This window comes from Eschscholzia californica, unplaced genomic scaffold (genome assembly GCF_041429995.1).
Source record: "Eschscholzia californica isolate CP2 unplaced genomic scaffold, dmEscCali1.0.p SCAF_1, whole genome shotgun sequence".
In the NCBI taxonomy this organism is placed as follows: Eukaryota; Viridiplantae; Streptophyta; class Magnoliopsida; order Ranunculales; family Papaveraceae; genus Eschscholzia; species Eschscholzia californica.
Genome location: NW_028238198.1, coordinates 79,714,062 through 79,735,916, shown reverse-complemented (window position 1 = coordinate 79,735,916; position 21,855 = coordinate 79,714,062). Strand labels below are relative to the sequence as shown.

At 36.1% G+C, this 21,855-nt stretch overlaps 1 protein-coding gene across 1 annotated transcript; it reads left to right on the top strand.

Annotated features, from left to right (window-relative positions):
* Nucleotides 1-1,712: 1,712 nt before the first annotated feature.
* Nucleotides 1,713-21,195, top strand: LOC147569664 (transcription factor jumonji (jmjC) domain-containing protein). Its single transcript, XM_086656161.1, has 34 exons — nucleotides 1,713-1,791; nucleotides 1,836-3,539; nucleotides 4,090-4,147; nucleotides 6,059-6,181; nucleotides 6,453-6,510; nucleotides 6,613-6,749; nucleotides 7,671-7,829; nucleotides 7,922-8,008; nucleotides 8,912-9,094; nucleotides 10,540-10,692; nucleotides 10,801-10,992; nucleotides 11,067-11,138; nucleotides 11,467-11,562; nucleotides 11,742-11,831; nucleotides 11,990-12,106; nucleotides 12,227-12,434; nucleotides 12,542-12,606; nucleotides 12,769-12,827; nucleotides 12,929-13,060; nucleotides 13,158-13,317; nucleotides 13,389-13,718; nucleotides 13,844-14,020; nucleotides 14,482-14,543; nucleotides 16,066-16,144; nucleotides 16,660-16,809; nucleotides 16,902-17,035; nucleotides 17,926-18,046; nucleotides 18,114-18,187; nucleotides 19,240-19,384; nucleotides 19,535-19,684; nucleotides 20,040-20,135; nucleotides 20,217-20,312; nucleotides 20,395-20,600; nucleotides 20,816-21,195. The coding sequence occupies exons 2-34, from the start codon at nucleotides 2,209-2,211 to the stop codon at nucleotides 21,054-21,056; spliced, it is 5,541 nt and encodes a 1,846-aa protein (XP_086512287.1). The 5' UTR covers nucleotides 1,713-1,791; nucleotides 1,836-2,208; the 3' UTR covers nucleotides 21,057-21,195.
* Nucleotides 21,196-21,855: the final 660 nt, after the last annotated feature.

The window sequence follows — 21,855 nt, the reverse complement described above, 5'->3', positions numbered from 1 at the left end:
GTAGCCAGCTCTTCAGGTAACTGAGTAGCATCGAGCTCTATAACCCCATTCGGCCTGAGCTGAGCAAGGAAATCCGCAGCTTGGTTAAGCTCACGAAGCACATGGTGGATGCTACAATGCTGGAAACCAGCCCAAAATCTCTTAATCCGCAGCCAAGTATCCCACACACTCCAAGGAGGAAGCTTGTTGAAGTCAACTAGAAGAGAGAGGACAGTCATCGAATCTGTAAAGTTTTGGTATAGTTCTTAGAAAGCCCTATTTCTTTGGCATTCGCCATAAATGAGGTGGTGAGAGGTAGAGTTTTGGTACTAAGGAGGAGAAGGACAAGTTTTGACACATAAGAGAGGAAATAAGAGGTAGGGTTCGGGCGTAAAGGGAGTGGATGGGAGAAAGAAGAAAAAAATAGAAAAAGAGGGGAAACACTGTTGTTTTCAGCAATCTGACACAACGAATTGACTCAACCAATCTCTTAATCGAGTCACTAGTTAAATTGGGTCTTACTTTGATTTTATAGGTAAATCAATTGAAAACACGTTCGTTCTAGATTAATGGAGAAATACTAAGGAAGATAACAATTCAACATTTTCAGTCTATTTAATCAATAGTGTTCGTTATCCAAAGCAGAGATTCGTAGTCAAATCTCACTATCGATTTAAGATCGAAAAGAGAAATTGTATTTTTTATGTGTTTTATGATTTATTACTTTAAAATCAATACATTTCTTTCTTTTTTTTTTGTTGAAAAAATCAATACTATTCTTGATTTGGGCTGATTTTTTTTCCTTTAGACAACTCGAAGGATTAAAGATTACTTCACCAACTTAAATCAAATACTACTTCACCAGTAGTATTTGCTCGAAGGATTAAAGATTACTTCACCAGTAGTATTTGCTCGTCTGCTAGAGTTACCCTCTCTAGTTTTTTGGCGAACAATATAATAATTCCTTTTGATCCTTAATATGATCTTCAACTAGTAAATTTGGGCTGATTTTTTTCCCTTGTAGTTTGACGGGCTGGTATGTTTCACCTACTGTTTTAAAGGAACATACAATTTAAGTCTATAACTAATTAAACTTTTGTCCTTTTCACTTGTATAAGTGTACTCTTTCAATAACTTCTTTTGCCTTTTGTTAGATAAGTTGGAAGGAAAGATGGGGTAAAAGTCTTTCTTCCACCTATATCATCAACCACCATTACCACGGTCATCCTGGTCACACACTTCTTTCTCCCATCTTCCGGACGAGTCAATTCTCAACCACAACTTTGGAGGTAAATGTCATAGCACCACACGATTACCGCTACAAGCATGATTTATGCGCATAATGATGTGGTTGTCCACTTTGTTTGCAGTTCACCTCATGGATTCACGTCATATATCAGAAATTGCGATCGAAATCTCACGAGAGTGGTGGTGGAAGAGAAGGAATAAAGAAATTAATTTTTTTTTTTTAAATTGAAGGTCACCGACAGATGAATGTAAATACAGTTAACTGTTAATTGCATCATTACATAGTATGACGTTGATACATCTAAATAAGAGTGTAACAAGATCATAACACAAGTATAACAAAGACATTTGACCCCTTAAATGCGTAAAAAGAACTCTTTAAATCCATCTAATTGTGATTTTTTACTTTAACTAAGTCTACGAGTCATATGAAAATTTCGAAACATTTTACTATTTCAAGAGGCTTTTCAAAAAGTAGAAATAATATGTCTTAATTTTAGAGGGATGCACAACCAAAAAGACTTTAACTATATCTTACACCCTTCCATATAAAGTACTTAACAAGTTCAACAAAAAAAAAAAAAAAAAAAAAAAAAAGTACTTAACAGAGTACTATCAACTAGGTTTACTCGAGACGCAACGTGTGTATGGTACTCGTAACTCGTGACAAACCTCGAACAGGAATCTATTCGTCCAGTATTTGACTCGATAGTCTACCTCCCTAGAGATTAAAACCTAATTTAACGATCTTTCTTCCCATCCTCTCTCAAAATCTTCTCAAGAAAGAAGAACCTGAAACAGTTCCCTGGTTTCCGCCATTGATTAAAGCTTCCTCAGTCCAAAGCCCCTTCAAATACAAGGTATGAAGAAAGCAAGACTGTAAAACACTCTCCTTTATATAATTTTTCTACTTGAAAGTATTAATCTGTGGAATTTTCTGGGGTTTAAGTTCATTTCTTTATCCGTCGTCTATGATTAATAATGGGGAAGGGAAAACCTAGGGCAGTCGAGAAAGGGGTTTTAGGGAATAATTGTGCAGTGTCTTCTTCTGGGGCTTTAAATATACCGCATGCTCCTTCATATTATCCTACTGAAGAGGAATTTAAAGACCCTTTAGAGTATATATATAAGATTAGACCAGAGGCAGAGCTTTATGGAATTTGTCGTATCATTCCTCCTAAGAACTGGAAACCCCCTTTTGCCCTAGATTTGGAATCATTCTCTTTCCCTACTAAAACACAAGCTATTCATCAGTTGCAAGCAAGGCCAGCATCTTGCGACCCAGATACATTTGAATTGGAATATAATCGCTTCTTGGAAGATCAATGTGGGAAGAAAACCAAGAAAAAGGTGATTTTTGAGGACGAAGATTTGGATTTGTGTATGCTTTTTAATGCGGTGAAGCGATTTGGTGGTTATGATAAGGTTGTTGAAGAGAAGAAATGGGGAGAAGTTTTTAGGTTTGTGAGATCAGTTGGGAAGATTACGGAGTGTTCGAAGCATGTTCTGTGTCAGTTGTATAGGGAGCATTTGTATGATTATGAGAATTATACTCACCAGAAGAAGTCTGTAAGGAAATGCAAGAAAGGAAACCGCATCGATAGGAACATTGGGCAGGAGTCGGATGTGGCGAGTTCCTCCAAAAGGAGAAGGAAGAATTCACATTGTGAAAGAGTCGAAGAAGATAAGTTAGGGAAGAAAGAGGAGTTTGATCAAATCTGCCAACAATGCAGAAGTGGATCACATGGGGAAGTTATGCTTTTGTGTGATAGGTGTGACAGGGGTTGGCATATTTATTGTCTTTCTCCACCTCTGAAGAAGGTGCCTCCTGGAAACTGGTATTGCTTGGAATGTGTGAACTCTGATAAAGATAGTTTTGGTTTTGTGCCTGGAAAGCATTTCTCTTTGGAGACTTTTAGACGTCTAGCTGACCGAACCAAGAAGAAATGGTTTGGTTCTACGTCTGCATCCAGACAACAAATGGAGAAAAAGTTTTGGGAAATTGTGGAGGGTTCAGTCGGTGAAGTTGAAGTTATGTATGGGAGTGATCTGGATACTTCTATTTATGGGAGTGGTTTTCCTCGTGTCAATGATTCAAAACCACCACTAGTTGAGGTTGAGGTCTGGGATGAGTATTCTTCTAGTCCATGGAACCTAAATAACTTGCCCAAATTGCAAGGGTCAATGCTTCGGGCAGTTCATGATAATATTGCTGGCGTTATGGTTCCCTGGTTGTATCTTGGAATGCTGTTTTCTTCTTTTTGTTGGCATTTTGAAGACCATTGCTTTTATTCAATGAATTATTTACACTGGTATGTAGACATGTAGTAACTATGTATTTAATTTTTTTTTTTAAAGTTATTATTATGTCTGTTTACTATTTTTTATTATTTCTCAGAAACATTAATTACATTGACGACTAACGTTTATACTACAGAGTTGATTTTTATTCTTTTTGAGATGAAAACACTGAGACCTTGTTAAGCATTAGCATGGTATTACCAAATTACAAAAATATTGCTTTTCTTAAAAACATGTCAGAGTTGAGATCGGTTTGTATACCTTCAGAAGTACTAAAAGTCCAACCTTGCCTCAAGCACAAGTCACTTGACAGATTTTGTTTTTGTGTACACTAAGATTTAAGTGTAAAAGTTCTAGATAGTAACGATCTAGTTTCAAGAGTTTGTCTCGAAACATTTAACGTGGAAGGTTAAACATCACCCGTAGTGTTCCTTTAGAAGAGATGGCATACTGTATTGTTGATAAATATTACACGTATCTTGGCACCACATTTTGTATTTTGTATGTTTCGTCTGTGCAGCTAGATGTTGATTTTACTTTGTAATTGACACTTTTCTGTAGGGGGGAGCCAAAGTGTTGGTATAGCGTTCCTGGTAGTGAAGCAACTGCATTTGAGCAGGTAATTTATTACCTAAATGTATAATTTTGCTCATTTGTTGTTTTTTTTATTGCAATTTGCAAGTGCCAAACAATCATTGACCCAATAAAACCGTAAACGAGATACTCTACCCCCCTTGCACAAGGCAGTCAAGTTTCCATATCATTTGTGAGTATCTTTGTGGTCCCTTCACCCTTAATTCGACGTGCCTAAATCTCCACAATAAACCTAAGATTCTTAGTTTAAGATTTTAAGTTGTATGGAGATGAAATGTAGTTAACTAGTTAATTAGTTGTGTAGTTAACTACACGATTCTTAGTTGTGGCTAAGATTTTAAGTTGTGTGGAGACGGAATGTTTGAGACTAATCCTTGTGAAGTAAAATTGTGGAGGAGTTCATGGATCCACTAGAAGTCTAGAAGTGGCAAAGAACCAAATAGATCATCACAAACTTACAGTTGCGGGATATGGAGGAAAATAACAAACAAACAGGAAGGTTTTAACAACATAACCAAGTGGAAAGTGGAAATGGTAACTTGGTGAACTTTTGGAATGATAATTGGTGCTCTAAACCCTATTACTTTTTGTACTGAACTGGGAGGCATGGATATCGTGAAAGATCCCATGACCTAACCCTTTTACTTTATGTACATACTTTTTCACCACTATATTCATTCGAAGTTTAAAAAAAAAATTGGTGCTCTACACTTAAGCTTAGAACAAAACTCCTGGCTTTGTTCGAACCATGCCAAAAAAGGAAGGATCTGGTTTAACATTGGATGGGATACTATGGGATCTACACCTCCAGATGAACTTGAGTGATTGGGAAATAGCAGCAATAGGTCAGTTGTCGGACATTCTAACATCAACATCACCCAAGTCTATGACAACAGAATGAATTGATTACTGAAGAGCGGAGCATTATCCCTACACCCGAACTGCATTTTTAAGGACATTTGGAGGAAGCTGATTCTGAGAAGAATTAGCTTCATGATTCTGCTTGCTGGGGGAATTGCCGACAAGTGATGAGTTGAGGAAAAGAAGAAGTTACAAAATTAGCAGATGCAAACTTGGTAAAAAGGAGGCAGCGTCGGTTAATCACATCTTCATCCACTACGGTGAATCCAAAATACTACGGGACTATTTTGTAGGTCATTCTCTTTGAGTTGGTGCGAGCCTAGAAACATCATACGATGTTTACATCAGTGGAATGGCTTAAAATTCCTAAGGGAAGGGAGAATTGGACTTTACTGGACCATATGGAAGGAAACGAACAATAGAATCTTCAAAGAAAGGCTAGCATCCACGGAGGAGATGATTTTGTGAGTCAAAGGATTACTTTTCCATTGGAGCAGAGTACAGCCTTGGGCAAAAAACTTTCAACGACTTTGTTTTTAATACGGAGGTTATGATTCATATCGTGTGACGCTTAGAACTTCTATTGTTCTTAGTCAGAAGAATCCTTGTAAATTCGTATTTCTTGAATTGAAATGTAAACTCCTAATGAAAGAGAAACATAAATCCGAATCTTACAGAAAAATATATACTAATTATTACTGGGATTTGTTTTGTGATTCCTTGTACAAAATATCACTAGTTCTTGTCTTATTCTAGGTTTTGTTTCATCTCTTAGGGTGTCTAGTAATCCGCCGCATGGAATAAAATAGTGGGTGAGAGTTTGAGGGTTTTCTTGGACTTGATTTGTTAATTATCTTTGTTGAAGTTGCATTCTGCATTTATCTATTAGATGATTGTTTCTGGAATGATGCTCACATGCTTTCTGTTGTGGTGCTCTCTGTACCTACATTTTTTTTCTTCTGTAAAACTAGTCCGTATGCTCACCTGCCTGTCTGTACATAGTTCTCTCTCTTTTAATTCATTTAAATTTTTCAAAAAGAAAAATGTCTTTGTTAAACTTCCATCTTTTTTATAGGTTATGAGGAAGAGTCTTCCTGATCTTTTTGATGCACAGCCGGATTTGCTCTTTCAGCTTGTCACCATGTTGAATCCTTCTGTTTTGCAAGAGAACAAAGTTCCAGTTTATACTGTACTTCAGGTATGACATGACGAGGCTTGTTATTTTGAATTTTTTGTAGGAAGTTGGCTGAAGTCTTCCAGTCTATGTAGACACCTAGTACAATCATATTCAGACCCAAAAGCTTGGATATTCGAATTCTTTTATCTCATCTCCTATAGTACTTGTTTTACACTTTTACTCTGAACTTGCTAAATTTCTTTTGATTTTCTGATATTCTTTTGTCTGTTAATTTGTACATTTATTTTATGAATGTCTTCCCTTAGCATCAACATTGTTTGGTGAATGCCAGGAACCTGGGAACTTTGTCATAACCTTTCCTAGGTCTTATCATGGAGGCTTTAATTTTGGTAAGTCTGCTACATTTCTGGTTTGGTTTCCACTGAATGAGACAGTTCACATCTTATAATTGCTAAATGTTGTAGAGTGAAGTAAATTTTTGCTTCTCTCAGGTTTAAATTGTGCCGAGGCTGTTAATTTTGCCCCCGCTGATTGGTTGCCTCACGGTGGGTATGGAGCGGAGCTTTACAGGTTGTATCACAAGGCTGCTGTTTTATCTCATGAAGAGCTTCTTTGTGTGGTTGCTAAGGTTGAAACGAACCCTCAGTGACTCAATATCTTACTTCCAATTTTGTGTCTGTTAACTGTGGATTCACCTGTAGAAGTATTTTCCTTCTCCTAAAAGCCTTTTATGCCAATGAAACTTATACTTGTTAGATCCTTGGTGACTATGATTTTGTTAGTTGTCTCATTTTTCCTTTTTGATGGTGAATAAATCATTTTGAACAAAGATAGTTTTACAACGGTGAACTCACAATGATAACAGTGCACGGAAATAAAAAAAAGCAAAAGAACTAAGTCTTACGAGTTACGAGAAAAGTTTCTCAATTATATGGGTGTCTTCCTTCACTCCCTTGTTACCAAGTATTCTTTATTACAAAGATACTCGACACTGACTTGATTTTATTGTCCTTGAGAATGGGCTAAAATTATGATCCTCATACTTCAGCATTGGGTGTCAATATAACATGGAAAGTTCTAACTTAGATTAGGTTCAGTAACGTACTTCAGCAAATGGTAGAAGAAGAATATAACTAAGAAACTAGAAAGCAATAAAATAACATAATAAACATGGAGAAAATAAAAAAAGGTACTTGCGTAAGTTAGGGTTTTGTATGTTCATAGATACTGAAAACTAGAAGGGTTTTTTGGTACTCTGGTGGCCTGAAAGGCATGACCGAACGTTGCAGTCGTAATTGACATCATAATATTCATAAATAATGCTTAATCTAACTAGACTGCTTCTTGGATTCAATCCCAGTTGTCTAGTGACTCTCGACTAGCCCTTGTCCTCCAACAGTCTCCTTTACGAACTCCTTTGCAGGAGAGGAGGCTTGTACTAACTCTAACATGTGTGAATGACTAGGAATACTAGTCATTTGTTTTCCTCCTTCATCTGTTGTGCCAAACTCTTATTATTATTTATTTATTTTGTTCATCCAACTAATAGATTGGCTGCGATGCCAAAGTATCGTCTTACTTAAAGAAAGAATTGCACAGAATCTTTGTGAAAGAGAAAACTTGGAGAGGGCGTCTGTGGAGAAATGGGATTTTCAAGACGTCTCCGATGTCTCCAAGGAAACATCCGGATTACGTGGGAACTGAAGAGGTAGTTTTGTGTCATAAGTATCTCTTTTCAATTGTTTGAAAATGAGACACTAAATGGGTAGTTGTATGTTCACCTCTTGCTCGCTTTTGCAGGACCCAACATGCATTATATGCCAGCAACATTTGTATCTTTCAGCGGTTGTATGCAGATGCCGACCGTCTGCTTTTGTCTGTCTGGAGGTACAGCAACCCAACTTTTTAATCGTTTAGTAATTGGTGATAAACCTTGTCATTTGTTAAATGGTTTCGCGATTGTCTTATTTGTTTATTTTTTTCTGAAGCCAATTCAGGATAAAAAAAAAGAATCAAATTCCAATAGCCGTTATGTAAATATTGCTGAACATTAGTAACTAATGGCTGTGGAAGCAACACACTCTATGAGTCCATAGGCGCGTGTATGTCATACTAATTTTATGTCATAATTCTCCCTCTTTTCGAAAATCTTTTTTAGTGACTAAATAAAGTTTGGTAGAGTTTGAATCGTTGATGTCTCTAAACTCTGAATGTTGTCAGTTGTGTGATGTGATAATATTGTTTAATATGTTAAGTTGGTTGATGAACTTTAGCGTCAGTTTCTCAAGTACGAGTCTCCAAATAGAAGTTTTCCGGACACATTATTTGACACACGTGCATCTTCCCACTCATGATTTACATTTTATGGCGTGTGTCTTTAGATCCGAAAACAGGAAAAAGCACTGGTAAGATGGCCTGTATCAAAAAAATTGTCAACCCATCAATATTGGCTTTGATGTCATTTGATTAGTTTGATCATATTCATGTGTACAGTTAGTTTTCAGTTGAAAGAACTATCATTTTGAGTCGTAGTTAATAGTTTTAGTTTAATAAGCGGAGAGACTCCCTTGTACCAGCTAGTTGATTTTTCTCGTTCATTAGTAGTTTAGAACGGCATTGCACTTGTATAAACTACGAAGTATTTGTACAGTTGTGGAGATAGATTTCGTCCAAATAGTGGAGCTAATGCTTAACTTTTTCACTTTTTTTTTTTTTTTTTTTTTTTTTTTTTAACTTTTTAGCTGAAATTTAGGTTTAATTTACACTCGGAAAATGATATTTATGGTGCAGCACTGTGAACACATCTGTGAGTGCAACCCTAGCAAGCATCGCCTTCTTTATCGTCATACTCTTGCTGAGCTGGAAGATTTGGTGCAATTGATGGATAATTGCAACTCTGATGGAACACACGAAATTCGAAGCTGTAGACGACAACTTCCATGTTCTAATGAATCCAATGCATTGGCTAAAAAGGTTAGTGTTCTTACTTGTTAACTAATGTATCTAGGGATCATGTTTTGCAGTCTAGGACCTCTAGGTTCCTTGTAAATATTCAGTTTGTATTATCTGACACCAGTATTTTTCATTTAAGGCTCTCAAGCATACTAAATTGCTAGTTTTTTGTCTTCCCTTCGTAAAAATTTATGTTTGAGGGAAAACAAATATTACAAACTTAAGAGTGCCTATAAGAAGTCACATCCTTATTGGATTGCACCTAAAATTGTTTGTTTACGGTTTCACATTATTGTTGTTAGATAGATATAATTTTGTGTAAGTATCAATACTGTTTCACATCTAGAGTACTTGATAGTTTGGGTTCTTTTAGACCATCCTAAGAAGAATAATACGAAGCTGCATCCAAAAGATGCTCTTCGGCTATTCACTACGGTGCTAAATAGAGCTCATGACTCATTCTAACTTGGGGACAAAGCCCAGGACTTACTAGATTTTGTATATTAAGCTTCTTTCGATACTTTTTCCTCTCACCTGTTTCTCTCTGAAAATTTTAACCCTATAAAGTAATAAATGAGAAAATTATGTCATAGGGTTGTACGGCCCTATATGGCACTGCCGTTGCTGGTTCTATTTGAAAGCTGTTTTGTAATTCTGCGTTGTTTCTTGTATGGATTTTAAAAGATTGTAACAATGTTCAATAGACATTTCCGGGTTTATGGCGGGTTGGTTTGAAAGTGAAGCTCCATGTTGACGCATGTGCCTCAATGCGTAAAAAGCGTAAAGTAATTCTTTTAGAAGAAAAACATGATACCTCATTTACATAGTAAGATAACATAATAAAGTTTTTTCACTTTCTACAATAATATAAGCACTCCAGTGTTTAACAAAGAAAGAAATATAAAATTCTAGTGTTTAGTGAACAAGAAATTAAATGTTCTTAGTGTTTATGTCAATGGTTTATGCTTGTATATTTGTTTTTTGTCCGTAGATGCGTAAGCCTCGAGTCAAAACATTTCAAATTGCCTTGAGGCGCACACATCTATTGAATTTTAAAACATGAAACATCTTGATACTATTCACCAAGGTCTGTTGACTTTAGTGTTAGTATTGGACCGTGGAGTATGTAAAATGGATTTCAGTTTCAAAAAAAAAATGTACAATGGAGTTCATGACATAAAAAATATTTTTCTTTTATTTTTTTAGCTACTGCTTGCAACTAGAATCCGTACGACTTTATCTTATCCTCCCATCAATCTTACTGATACGGGTCTGATATTCTTTACGAGTAATAATGAGGCATGTGGTGAGTGCCCGCTTAGTGAATGCCTCTCCATAGAAATGGATGTCATCATCTTTTTATATTGTCCTCGTTTCCTTTCAATCTAATTTAACATTTTCCGTTGCTTTTGAAACGTGGTATTCTCTGCTTTCTTACCAAGATGTATTAAGGATGGCATTTGCAGGTAAAAGGTGGTCGCGTTACTCATTCCCAACTCGCCGAGGACTGGATTTTGAGATCAGTCAAAATTCTCGAGGACTCATTTTCAGAAGCTGCGTTTGTTAGTGCTCTGAGGGAAGCTCAGCAGTTTCTATGGGCTGGTCCTGAAATGGATTTGGTATGTTTAGCTTACAGGATGACTAGGGATTGAATTTAACTAATTAGTTATCTTTACTGATGCTAACATCTTATTTAAAAATGAATGTGCTGAGAGTTTGGCATGTAGGTCCGAGACATAGCAAAAAATTTGACTGAGGCGAAAAAATGGGCACTGGATGTAAAGAGCTGTGTTGGTAAAGTTGAAACCTCGTTAAAATGTCGCGGCAGTGAGACTGAGAAAGTGACGTTGGGATACGTGGAGAATTTGTTGAGTTTTAGTCCATTGCCCTGTAATGAGCCTAGCCATATTAAATTGAAGGTTAACAAACTACTAACTTCTACTCAACATTTGCTTCAGGCAAATTCTTACTCTGAAGCTGTTACTTTATGCAGGTGTATGCAAAAGAAGCAAAATTGATGGTTTTAGAGATAAACTCTGCCTTTTCAGCTAGTACGCGTGTTTCGGTAAATAAGTGGCTTTTTTTTTTCTGATTGGGTTTCATTTTCTCTGAATATTGGAAAAGAAGTTCAGCACAATTGGTGTGTAGTGTTATGTTATAAGCAGTATGCTGCAGTAAGCGGTTGGATGGTAACTTAGTCCAATTCTTGTTTCTTTCTGCTTCATGCAGCTAGGAAAAATGAAATAAAAGTTAGTGTCACGTTAATTGTTGTACATCATGATTTTGAAGTTTCCCTTTCTATCGGGACTAGCTGCTTTTCATTTACCTGAATTTTGTGCTATACCATAGCAGTTTTCTTGACAGTCCTTTTCTTTGGAACCAATGCTACCCAGATTGCTGAGTTGGAGAAATTATACTGTAGAGCAAGTGAACTACCAATCTACCTAGAGGAAAGTGGGAAGTTACTCGGAGAGATCACTTCAGCGAATGTATGTTCACACTATCTCTAACAAAAAGAAGATAATCCTTTTGCTCTCTAGCTCCTTTTCGCTAACATTGTAGTAACTTATTTGTGTTTTAACTATGAGCCGCTCTGACAGCAAAATTTATCTTTTTATTATAAGCCTATTCACTCTCTAACAGTCCACTCACTATTTTGCTCCTGCAGGCTTGGATGGATAGCTTTAGGCAGTGCGTTTCTGAGGAGAACAGGTCTGCCTCAATCGAGTTTGCTTTCCTTCAGAAGTTAAAAGCTGAGGTATGTGAAGTGTTTTGTACCTTAAATAGCAAATTTGGGTTCTTTATCATGTTCCAACAGTTACTAAATCCATTCTCTAATATGCTATTGTTTGTTAAGTGTAACTCTTGAGCTATGGAAGTGTCTTTGTCGGACGATTTTAACATCTTGTTTAACAGATGTTGGAGCTTCATGTTCAACTCCCAGAAATGGCGTTGCTATTGGACATTTTAACACAGGTCGAAATGTGGCAAGATAGGTGCAGTAAAATGCTGAATGGCCCGATCATTTTGAAGGTTGTCTACTTGTAAGCTTTAAGCAGTTGTGTTTTTCTATTATGATGTTTGCAGACTGGCAAGAAAGTCTGCTCTAGTTCTTGGTAGGAAATGAATATCTGTTGCCACTCTCTCTCGCAGGAACTAGAAGTTCTTCTCAAGGATGCAGATGATTTCATAGTTGACATTCCAGAACTGAAGCTTTTGAGGCAATACCATCTTGATGCCGTTTCCTTGGTTTCACACTTTCACCAAATATTAGCAAACATCCAGGAAAAGGAGGATCAAGATAATGTTGTTGAGGAGTTATCTTCCATTTCTAGGAATGGAGCATTGCTCAGAGTTCAGGGTTTGATTCCTGCGCCACAGCTTTAGTTACTCATTTGGTTGAGGAGCTTAAACCCTTCTTTTACTGGTTCTTGAAAGGCACTGAAGTTTATTTCTTTTCCCTAACAGTTGACGTTTTGCCACTTGTTGAGGTAGAATTAGAGAAGGCACGTTGCAGAGAAAAGGCCTTGAAGGTAACTTAATTGAATATATTATTTGAAGCATTAAATATATAAGGTCAACACATCTGCAACTTCTTAGTTGTGTACTTCTATCAAAGCTTCCTGTGTTTGACTGAATTCCTATTTCGAATGTTTTATTCAACTAAATTTGGTATATTGCTGACATTGATGCAGGCCACTCAAACTCAAATGCCTCTTGATTACATCAAACAATTGATTTCTGAATCTGTTATGTATGTTTCCCTTCTCTCAGTAGCTATACATAATTTAGGTCTGTGAAAAGTGTTTTCGTTGATTTTGTTGTCATTTAGATTTTAAGAGATCTTTCTGGCAGACTTCAAATTGGGAATGAGGAACTGTTTGTCCGTATTCGTGAAGTACTTGCAGCTGCTAATTCTTGGGAAGAAAGGGCCAGACAAGTTCTGGGTACTGAGGCTCAGATATCTGACTTTGAGTGCCTTATGAGGTTTTGTCTTAATCATTAGGTGTCCCCGTGCTAGGTTATATAGTTAATGCCGTGGATTTGCTAATTTCCCCGTAATCATTCCATTTGAACTTTACAGGATGTCAGAGAACATTTTTGCTATTCTGCCTTCTCTACCTCATGTCAGAGAGACATTATCATTTTCCGAATCATGGATTAAAAATGCTAAACCATTTATAGCATCCTCCCTTCCTGCTGGGCATGCTTCAAGATCTCTGTTGAAACTTGATGAACTTAAGGTACTTCCGTACTTGTATATTCCTTATGAAGTAATTTACCTTCCATTACAACCACAAACTTCTCTCTGCAGGATTTAGTTGCTCAGTCAAAACTACTAAAAGTGTGCTTGGAAGAACCAGCGGTGCTTGAAAAGATTTTGATCGACTGTGAGGCTTGGGAGAATGAAACAAGCACTCTCCTAGAAGAAGCAGATTCTCTATTTAATATGAATGATATTGTTTTGATCAATCGAGTTAACGCAAGGATTGAAAAATTGCTTATCATGATTCAAACTGCAATAGAAGCGGGTTTGCTTTTAGGTTTTGATTTTATTGGGATACCAAAGCTTCAAATGGTTTCCTCCAATCTGCAATGGTGCTTGAAGGCCTTTTCTTTCTTCTCAGGTGCTCCTTCGCTTGAGGTATTAAATCTGTCTTACTTAATAGAGTATTTTGCGTGCATTATATGTTTTACTTCATGTACAGTGCTACTATGTCCTCTTCCTGTGTCTATCTGATGAAGAATTATTTATTGGCTCCAATATAGGAGGTTGAGAGCTTGATAGCAGATGCAGAATCTGGCACATGTGAGCAAACTAACTTGGTAAGTTCCTTGATTGATGGGGTTAGATTGCTGAAGAAAGTAGGGGAGGTATTTTCTGCGCCTCATGGACAAAGAAGCTTCAAGCTCAGTGATGTTGAAGAAATTCTTGTAAAGGCTCAGGTATGCGCTTCATGGATTTATTTACCCTTGGAAACTAATCTTATTACGACATGCTACTTCCTATTGTTCTGTAATTACTAATTAGTAGGTTTTATTGGATGCTCTAATGATGTAACATTTAGATTAGAACTAAGTTGAGGCCTAATGATGTAACATTTAGATTAGAACTAAGCTTGGGTCTTTGTAGTTGTATAACAGTTTTACTCACTCTGTACATATCCCTTTTCATTTTAATATTAATTCGAAGTTTCAAAAAAAAACCTAAGTTGGGGTCTAATGATGTAACATTTAGATTGGAACTAAGGCTTGGGTCTTTGTAGTTGTATAACAAATTTACTCACTCTGTACATATCCCTTTTCATTTTAATATTAATTCGAAGTTTAAAAAAAAAAGTAGGTTATATTGGATGCTATGAATCTGTGATTTTGATTGGGCTACTTTTGCTATATTCAAATTGCAGACAACGAAAGTGCCTCTACCGGTGGTGGTTAGTCGGCTAGTTGATGCTATTGAGAAACATAAGTAAGATTTCTGATTCCGCTGTGCAAATAGTACATCTTTATATTTTCCATTTCTCTGGTTTTTCTTGCTTTCACTTGCCTCGTCGACATGTATGTTCTCACTCTCCGAAACAACCTCCACTAGATAGAGGTGGTTGAAATATCCGTATTCGACAGGGCAAAAGTATACTAAAGAGTATCCTTGTTAGATATGCCAAGGTGGAAAATTGGAAATTCCATATTTTACGGTTGTTTACTTGCATCTATAGAATTATTAATTTCTGAAGACCACGTTCGTTACTGGAAGTGGACAGTTGTTCTAATTGAACTTGAAAATTACTTTCAGAAGGGGATGCGATTGTTCTTCAGTCTTCACTGACATTTCCATCAAGAACACTAGAAATATGAATTTCTAGAATCTGTGGATATATCCGAAGGCCCATGTTCAATATGTAGCCGATAGATCTATTGCTATCGCATACAATTTCTAAACTAGGATCAAGTTTTTTTTAGCTGTCAGACATGCTCTAGGAAATGTAGCCTCCACGAAATAAGATGCATTACTCATTCATGGGGAGGTACCTTGGTTTGGCATGCCTGTTGATTGAAGAACAAAATGAGGATTACTAGAGAATGGGGCTTGATTCTTGATCATGAATTTAAATATCAAATAATATTTTTAGACAGCAACTATTTATTTTGTAGTTTTTGTTCCAAAAAATGTTTTGGAACTGCATCCTTATTTGATAAGGGAAATAAAAATAAGTATGTAGTGTAACTTATATGTTAATATAAAGCCGTTCTCCATACTTTCACACTAATGGGAGGATATTTCTTTTAATATCTCCCTTACACGCAAATTGCGTACTGGAACAAAGTTTGTAAATTGTTGTGTTGTTTGTTCCAGATCAGAAGATTAACAAGATTTTACCGAAGACAACTTGAAATTCTTAACGTGTAATGTTTAGGCAAATCAATTAAGAAACAACTAGTTAACTAGTAGGCTTTCAAATTCTTAAAAGGTAGAACATCGGAACATAGTGAGGAAGCTCAATATTAGCTTCTTGATTATGAGATTAGCCTAAAAGGGTACTGAAGAAGGGTTAATTATCCAAAGTTAGCACTGGTAAGGTTAAATAGTGTTTGCTAGAGATCTGTATCTAGATGAAGACGGCATTAGCAAATTTAAACCGAGATTTCCTGCTCTTTTTCACGTTCTAATAATGACCAACTGATATGAAGAGTCATTGATCATGAATATCAGAATGAGAGCATGTTGTCGAAAGTTATCTTTATTGAACTTGAAACTGAAAAGGGCATAGAGGTTGTTTGTTGCTCGATGTTTGATCTTTGATGTCTCATTTTGACGTGTGTTATGTTCTTTCTATTTGATTAACCCGTGTTGGAAAACTACGTTCTCATCATGTATCATTATCTGTTCCCAGTAAATACATATCTACGTTATCATACAAGTAGCATACTTTTATGTCCTATGCAGCAGATAGAGATATTAGAGTATTTATTACATATTTCGTTCAGTGCAGGTCGTGGCAAGATCAGGTGCATGTCTTTTTCAATTCTAATTTGGGAGAGAAGTCTTGGTCTGCATTGTTACAGCTCAAGGTAAATAACATTGTTCTGCTCGATACACTTGATTATGTACTCTGTTCTTTCAATTAATAATGTATAGGGGGAGTATCACACACAATTAGCTACTAATGTCTTCAGTGGATTTTAAGATTTGTGTTCCATGTGGTATTTTGCAACACAAACATGAATAAGAAAGTGAAGGCTTCTAATGTTCAATATTGTTGACAAGACTGGTTTATCATATTGGATTGTTACCTGCGGATATAAGTGCATTTTAGATTTTTTGAAGTAACCTGTAACTCTGTGTCTGCACTTCTGAACTGCATAGCTCTTCGCAATTCAAGTTTACTGGGTGTTTCATGATAGGTAGCTTACTAGTACAAGGAATGCATTCTTACTGTCTTGTTAGAACTGGGTTTCGTAGAAGTGGAATCATTTCTACTTACTATTAGATATTAAAAGCACAAGTAAGAAAATTAAAACTGGATTTTAATACAGCATTGCTGATATGAACCGTATACACGTCTTTGTTGAATTACACATTTCAGGACCTGGGGAACTCATATGCCTTTCACAGTCTAGAGTTTGACAAGGTAGAATCTGAAATCGAAAAAGTCGAGAAATGGATGCAATGCTGCAAGTACGTCGTTGAGCCCTTAGCGGGTGATTTGAATCCCTTCTCCTGTGCTTTAGTATCCGTGAGTGCTGGCCCGTTCTTTTGGTTCTATCTTTCTGTCTTGTTTCTGCTTCCAATAGATGTGTAAACATTATTTTTCTTGTTATTTGACAGATAAAGCACTCTCTGGATAGGTCAGTCGGGATATATCAAGATACAAGTAGCTGCAGTGTTAGTGGCTTATGCATGTGCTGCTTTAGTGGTTCTGAAGGTCAAGAAGTTGTAGCTTGCTTAAAGTGCAAGGACCGGTAAGGTTTTTCTCTCTATTGTAAAATCAGTCGAAATTTAGGTCCTAGAAAAATGATATTTTATCAATGAGTCGTTATTATCTTCCTGAAGATTTGACCTTGTAAATTATTAAGTTACCTGGAATTCCCATCTAGCATGTAACTGTCTTCTTATGAGCCATTATTATTAGCGACTGTTTGGCAGCATTGTTTTATTCTTGAATTTGCGTATTTACGCAAGTACTTTTATATTCTATCAAAAAATTTATGTTTTAGGCAATGAGGAGCAAGCTTTGAACATCTAGTTTCGATCAGTTTATTTCTCTTATCCTAACAACCACTTCAAAGCTTGAATCGTTCGAGACACGGAGAGTGGAAGAGCAATTTATATTCTGATACTCTATAGGTGAGGGGAATAAAGGAAGAATAATTTATATTATGATCCTATATGAGCGAGGAGACGAAAAAATTCGGAGATGGAAGAAAAGGATAAAAAGAATTTGTCTTATCATATTTGTTGAACTACCCTACTTATTAGTCAAGTCTTACATCCTAGTGGTGCCAAATACAAAATTAGGCAACTCTTGTATTGATGTTTACATCCGTGGGATAACTAGCAAGAACAATGTAGGTAGAAAGAGATTCTAGTACCAACTACCATGTTGCCATGCTGAACCTGAAAGTTAAGTGTATTCATAATACATTTTTTTTGCAGTTTTTTTTGGCAGACTAAACAATGTGTCATAGCCATTTACAGAATTATTTTAGTTCTTAAATTTAACTACCTTTCTCTTGAGTAAGTTTTACAATGCCCCCTTTCTTTTTTAATATGGCACACCAACTTGATCAAGTTTTGATGCTTATACTTTTAATTATCTGCTTACGGTTGTAAATTTTGTTCTAATGCATAGGTATCACCTTCAATGCATGGAATCACCGGTCGGTGGGGGAAATACTACAAATAAATTCATATGTCGTTATTGCCTTGCTCTTGAAAATGGAGCTCATTACAGAATTGGATGCCGAAATATGGTAGGTTTGTAACATTTGTTCATTTGGAAGAATGTCAATTGTGGTCTAATTCTGTTCATTATTATAGATATCCAGGGGAAAACGCCCCGAACTAAAGATGCTCATTGAACTACTATCTGCTGGCAAGAATTTTTGCATGAGGTAGAGAGCAACATACTTGGTACATATAGATTTATATTATCAATTTGTCTAAAGATATATGTATATACATTGGACAAATATTGGTGACTTGAAATTATCAACGATTAACGGATTCAGAGTAGGGGAGTATTATGCAAATATTGAAAAATACAATCTCAATTTTTGTGTGAGAATACGAAAATCATACTTAGGACCTCACATGCAAAACGAAGTATGACCTTTATTACACTTTTGACGGTACTCCGCAGAAACAAATATGTTACTTTTATTTGGTAACATTTGGTGTCTGACTACAACTGTTAGTTTTCATATGCAAAAACCAGTCTGGGGATTATTCTATCAAGGCTTTATCGTAGTGGATTACCAGTAAATTGTCAAAACATGATGAGGTAATTTGTAAAATCTGAAGTTAATGAATTAATTATGTATGTCGCAATGTATTTGTGGCGGAGAAGAGGAAAAGACCCTACATATTTATTGGTTTACTGGATACAAAAGATCCGGAGATGAAGATTTAATTGAAAAATGACATTCTTTACAAGGCAAAGAAATATTTAGGGTCGTTTCCTGGATTTTTTTGGGCATTGACTGCTAAGTTTGGAATGATTCATAATTTTGTGAACCTTTTGCTCTTCAAGTTTGGAATGATTCATAATTTTGTGAACCTTTTGCTCTTCAAGTTCCTCCTGAGGTTTACCAGGCTTAACCAAGCCGATCCTTAGTTTCTTTAATACCGAGCATCTGTCATTTTGAAATATTTTTCCTCAATATCTATTGTAGACATTTCCACCTTCTTTCGTATAAGAGAACTATCTCAAAGTTGTAAATCCGGTGGTTTATATCGGAGTTCATACATGAAGTCCATGAAACATACACATGAAGGGTGAGCCCAAATTCTTAGAATGGGTCTTAAATCTTAGGCTTTTATAAGACGCTTGCATATCTTCATGTGTAGCGTATCAGTTTTGTGGATTTGTGTAAACAATCATTGCAATGTTAAGCATGAATATCTAGCTGGGATGCACAACGCTCATGCAGCTGAATTTTCACAGGATGGAAGAAATAGATATGCTAGAGAAAATAGTGGAACAAGCTCTTGCTTGCAAATCCTTTCTAGCAGAAATATTGGACTATTCAGTTGCTTATCTTGATAAAGATATCGGGCCAGTTTCTGAGAGACTTTTGGTTGCTATGAAGGTGCTTATTCTCTTCACTTGTCTCATTGACTTTACGTTATTGGTGGGGCAAAATATTATCTGTGGGTTCAGGATATTTTTACTGAAATGCTTAGTATAATGTTTAAGTGGTGCTCGCTCTTGAGAAATGTCTGCTATTTTTGTTGGTCAGGCTGTCGGGGCAGCTGGGGTTTATGATCATGATAGTAGCCACAATCTGGAGTTGGTGTTGGCAGTACACTTGTGGAAAATCAGAGTGAAAAAACAGCTTGAGAGTTCAGAGAAACCCCTCATCCAGCAGATTCTGCGCATGCTGAAAGAGGTAGGTACATCAGGGATTTGGTTTTGTTAAATGCCTCAAGTTTTGGAGGTATAGAAATTAGAGAGTTAGTACTCCAAAAAAAAAAATTACAATAGAGAACAGGATAGTAAAATAAGGTGAGGAGAAGGACTAAAAGGTTAAAAGTAACCTCAGCATCTTCTAGTTGGACGTAATTACATTTTTACCTTGCATGTTCAACTGTTGAGGTATATTAGTTAGTTTATCACGTAATTACATTTTTACCTTGCATGTTCAATTGTTGACGTATATTAGTTAGGTTAATATTACATCTTAATACATTAAAACATTACTTAATGTATTCTGTGTGTGTTCTTACTTTTTGGACATATTGCAGGGATATGCAATGAAGTTATCTTCTGAAGATTATTTCATGCAAGAACTTATCGAACTGAAGCGCATAGGCTTGAAATGGGCTGATCTTGCCAAAAAGGTTTCAGAAATTGCTATTGGCCTCATTCGTCTGAGTTTTGCATGCTATCATTATTTAATTCATGTGATCTTATTTATGCAGGTTGCTTCTGATTCTGGGGTACTTGGGTTGGAGGACGTATTTAAGTTGATTAGTGAGGGTGAAAATTTACCCGTGCGCGTTGAGAAGGAGCTCAAAGTAAAATTACTAACTCAGTATAATTGCATAGCCTTCATTACCGCAAACAGTTTTATAAATCCTCCATTTGCTTGATCCACAGTTATTAAGAGCTCGAAGTGTACTCTACTGCATTTGCCAAAAGCCTTATGATAACAGAGCGATGATTGCTTGTGATTGGTGCGAGGAGTGGTATCACTTTGATTGTGTTAATCTATGTGGACCAGCACCAAAGACCTATATTTGTCCTGCATGTAAGCCACTGGAGGAAGGGTCATTGCCTTTTTCAGCAACACTGGATGATAAGAGGTAAGATCACTCTATCTCAATGAGGCTTATCTAATAGCATAATATCCTGTTGAAGTTTGATTATATTTAGATTGAATATGACTACCAATGTGTGTCATGAAAGATGTCTCGCCTTGGAAGCGAAAGTGTAAATTGAATATTTGTTAAAATCGATATTCTGTGTTACTATCAAGACCTTAGCAGTTGGTAAAAATATGTGTTTGATGCTTCGACAGATTAGCGAGCTCCAATGAAGCGGCTCCCCAGACACCTTCTCCCCGGCATACGAATTCTAAGAGACAGAGACTTTCAAAACGTTCTCATGCGCAGAGTAAAGTCCTGGTTGTTTCCGATCTATGTAATATCTTGAGACGTTCTGATGGAATTGATCAGTTATGGTGGAGAAATCGGAAACCTCAGAGAAGATCTAGAAAACGCGCTAAGCTCGAAAGGCTTTTGAGTTTTTCCCACTTGTAACAGTTATTACCCGACTTTTTTTCTTAATCTATTAATCATTTAATTCATTCAATTGATTATTGTATGTTCTGCTTCAGAATATCAATTTCAAGCAGCCTAATTTGCAATAATCAATAAGAAAAGCTCCAGCTCTTCCTTAGTTTACTATACAAATTGAATTTAAATTTTAGGTCCTTTATTCGCACTCTTTCATGTCCCATAATTTGATAGTGTTTACATGTTGATATATTGATCAGGATTTAACCTGTGTTCTCATTCTATATGATCAAACATGGGTTCATAATCTCTTAACGAATAAAAATCTGTTGTTTAAGTTCAACCCCATGGTTAGAAAAAAGTTAGGGTTTAAAACAATTATTTTATGTTGGTGTGGAATGTAATCTGAATGCCTGATATAGAACCAACCATATAACAGGTTCAAGAACTCAAGATCATGGGCTGAACGCTGATTTCATGCTCTGTTCGTTGTAACCGGAGCGGGGACTGAAGTGTTAAATACGTGAGACGAAAACTATTCATTTCTGTTGCATAAGTTTGAAATGGTTAATCATAAATTGATAATGTTGGAAATTCATGAAAATTATGTTGATATGTCATACATTTTATTCTTACTATATGATTTTATAGAATCTCCTGGAAGATGTTAGAAAAATATTACTCAAAAGACTGTGAAGAGTGTTTTAAATAGTTTTTATATAAGAAAGAACAGTTCTGTTGCATAAATCTTATGGAACCTCATGGAAGACCTTATTAGTTCGATTAATTCTTCACAAATCTTATAACATTTTTCAGGACAACA

Coding starts and splice junctions, on each gene's coding strand:
- LOC147569664 (XM_086656161.1), top strand. CDS start 2,209: ATGGGGAAGGGAAAACCTAGGGCAGTCGAGAAAGGGGTTTTAGGGAAT. Junction 8,009..8,911: donor CTGCTTTTGTCTGTCTGGAG/GTACAGCAACCC, acceptor TTTATGGTGCAG/CACTGTGAACACATCTGTGA. Junction 11,563..11,741: donor GAGAGATCACTTCAGCGAAT/GTATGTTCACAC, acceptor TTGCTCCTGCAG/GCTTGGATGGATAGCTTTAG.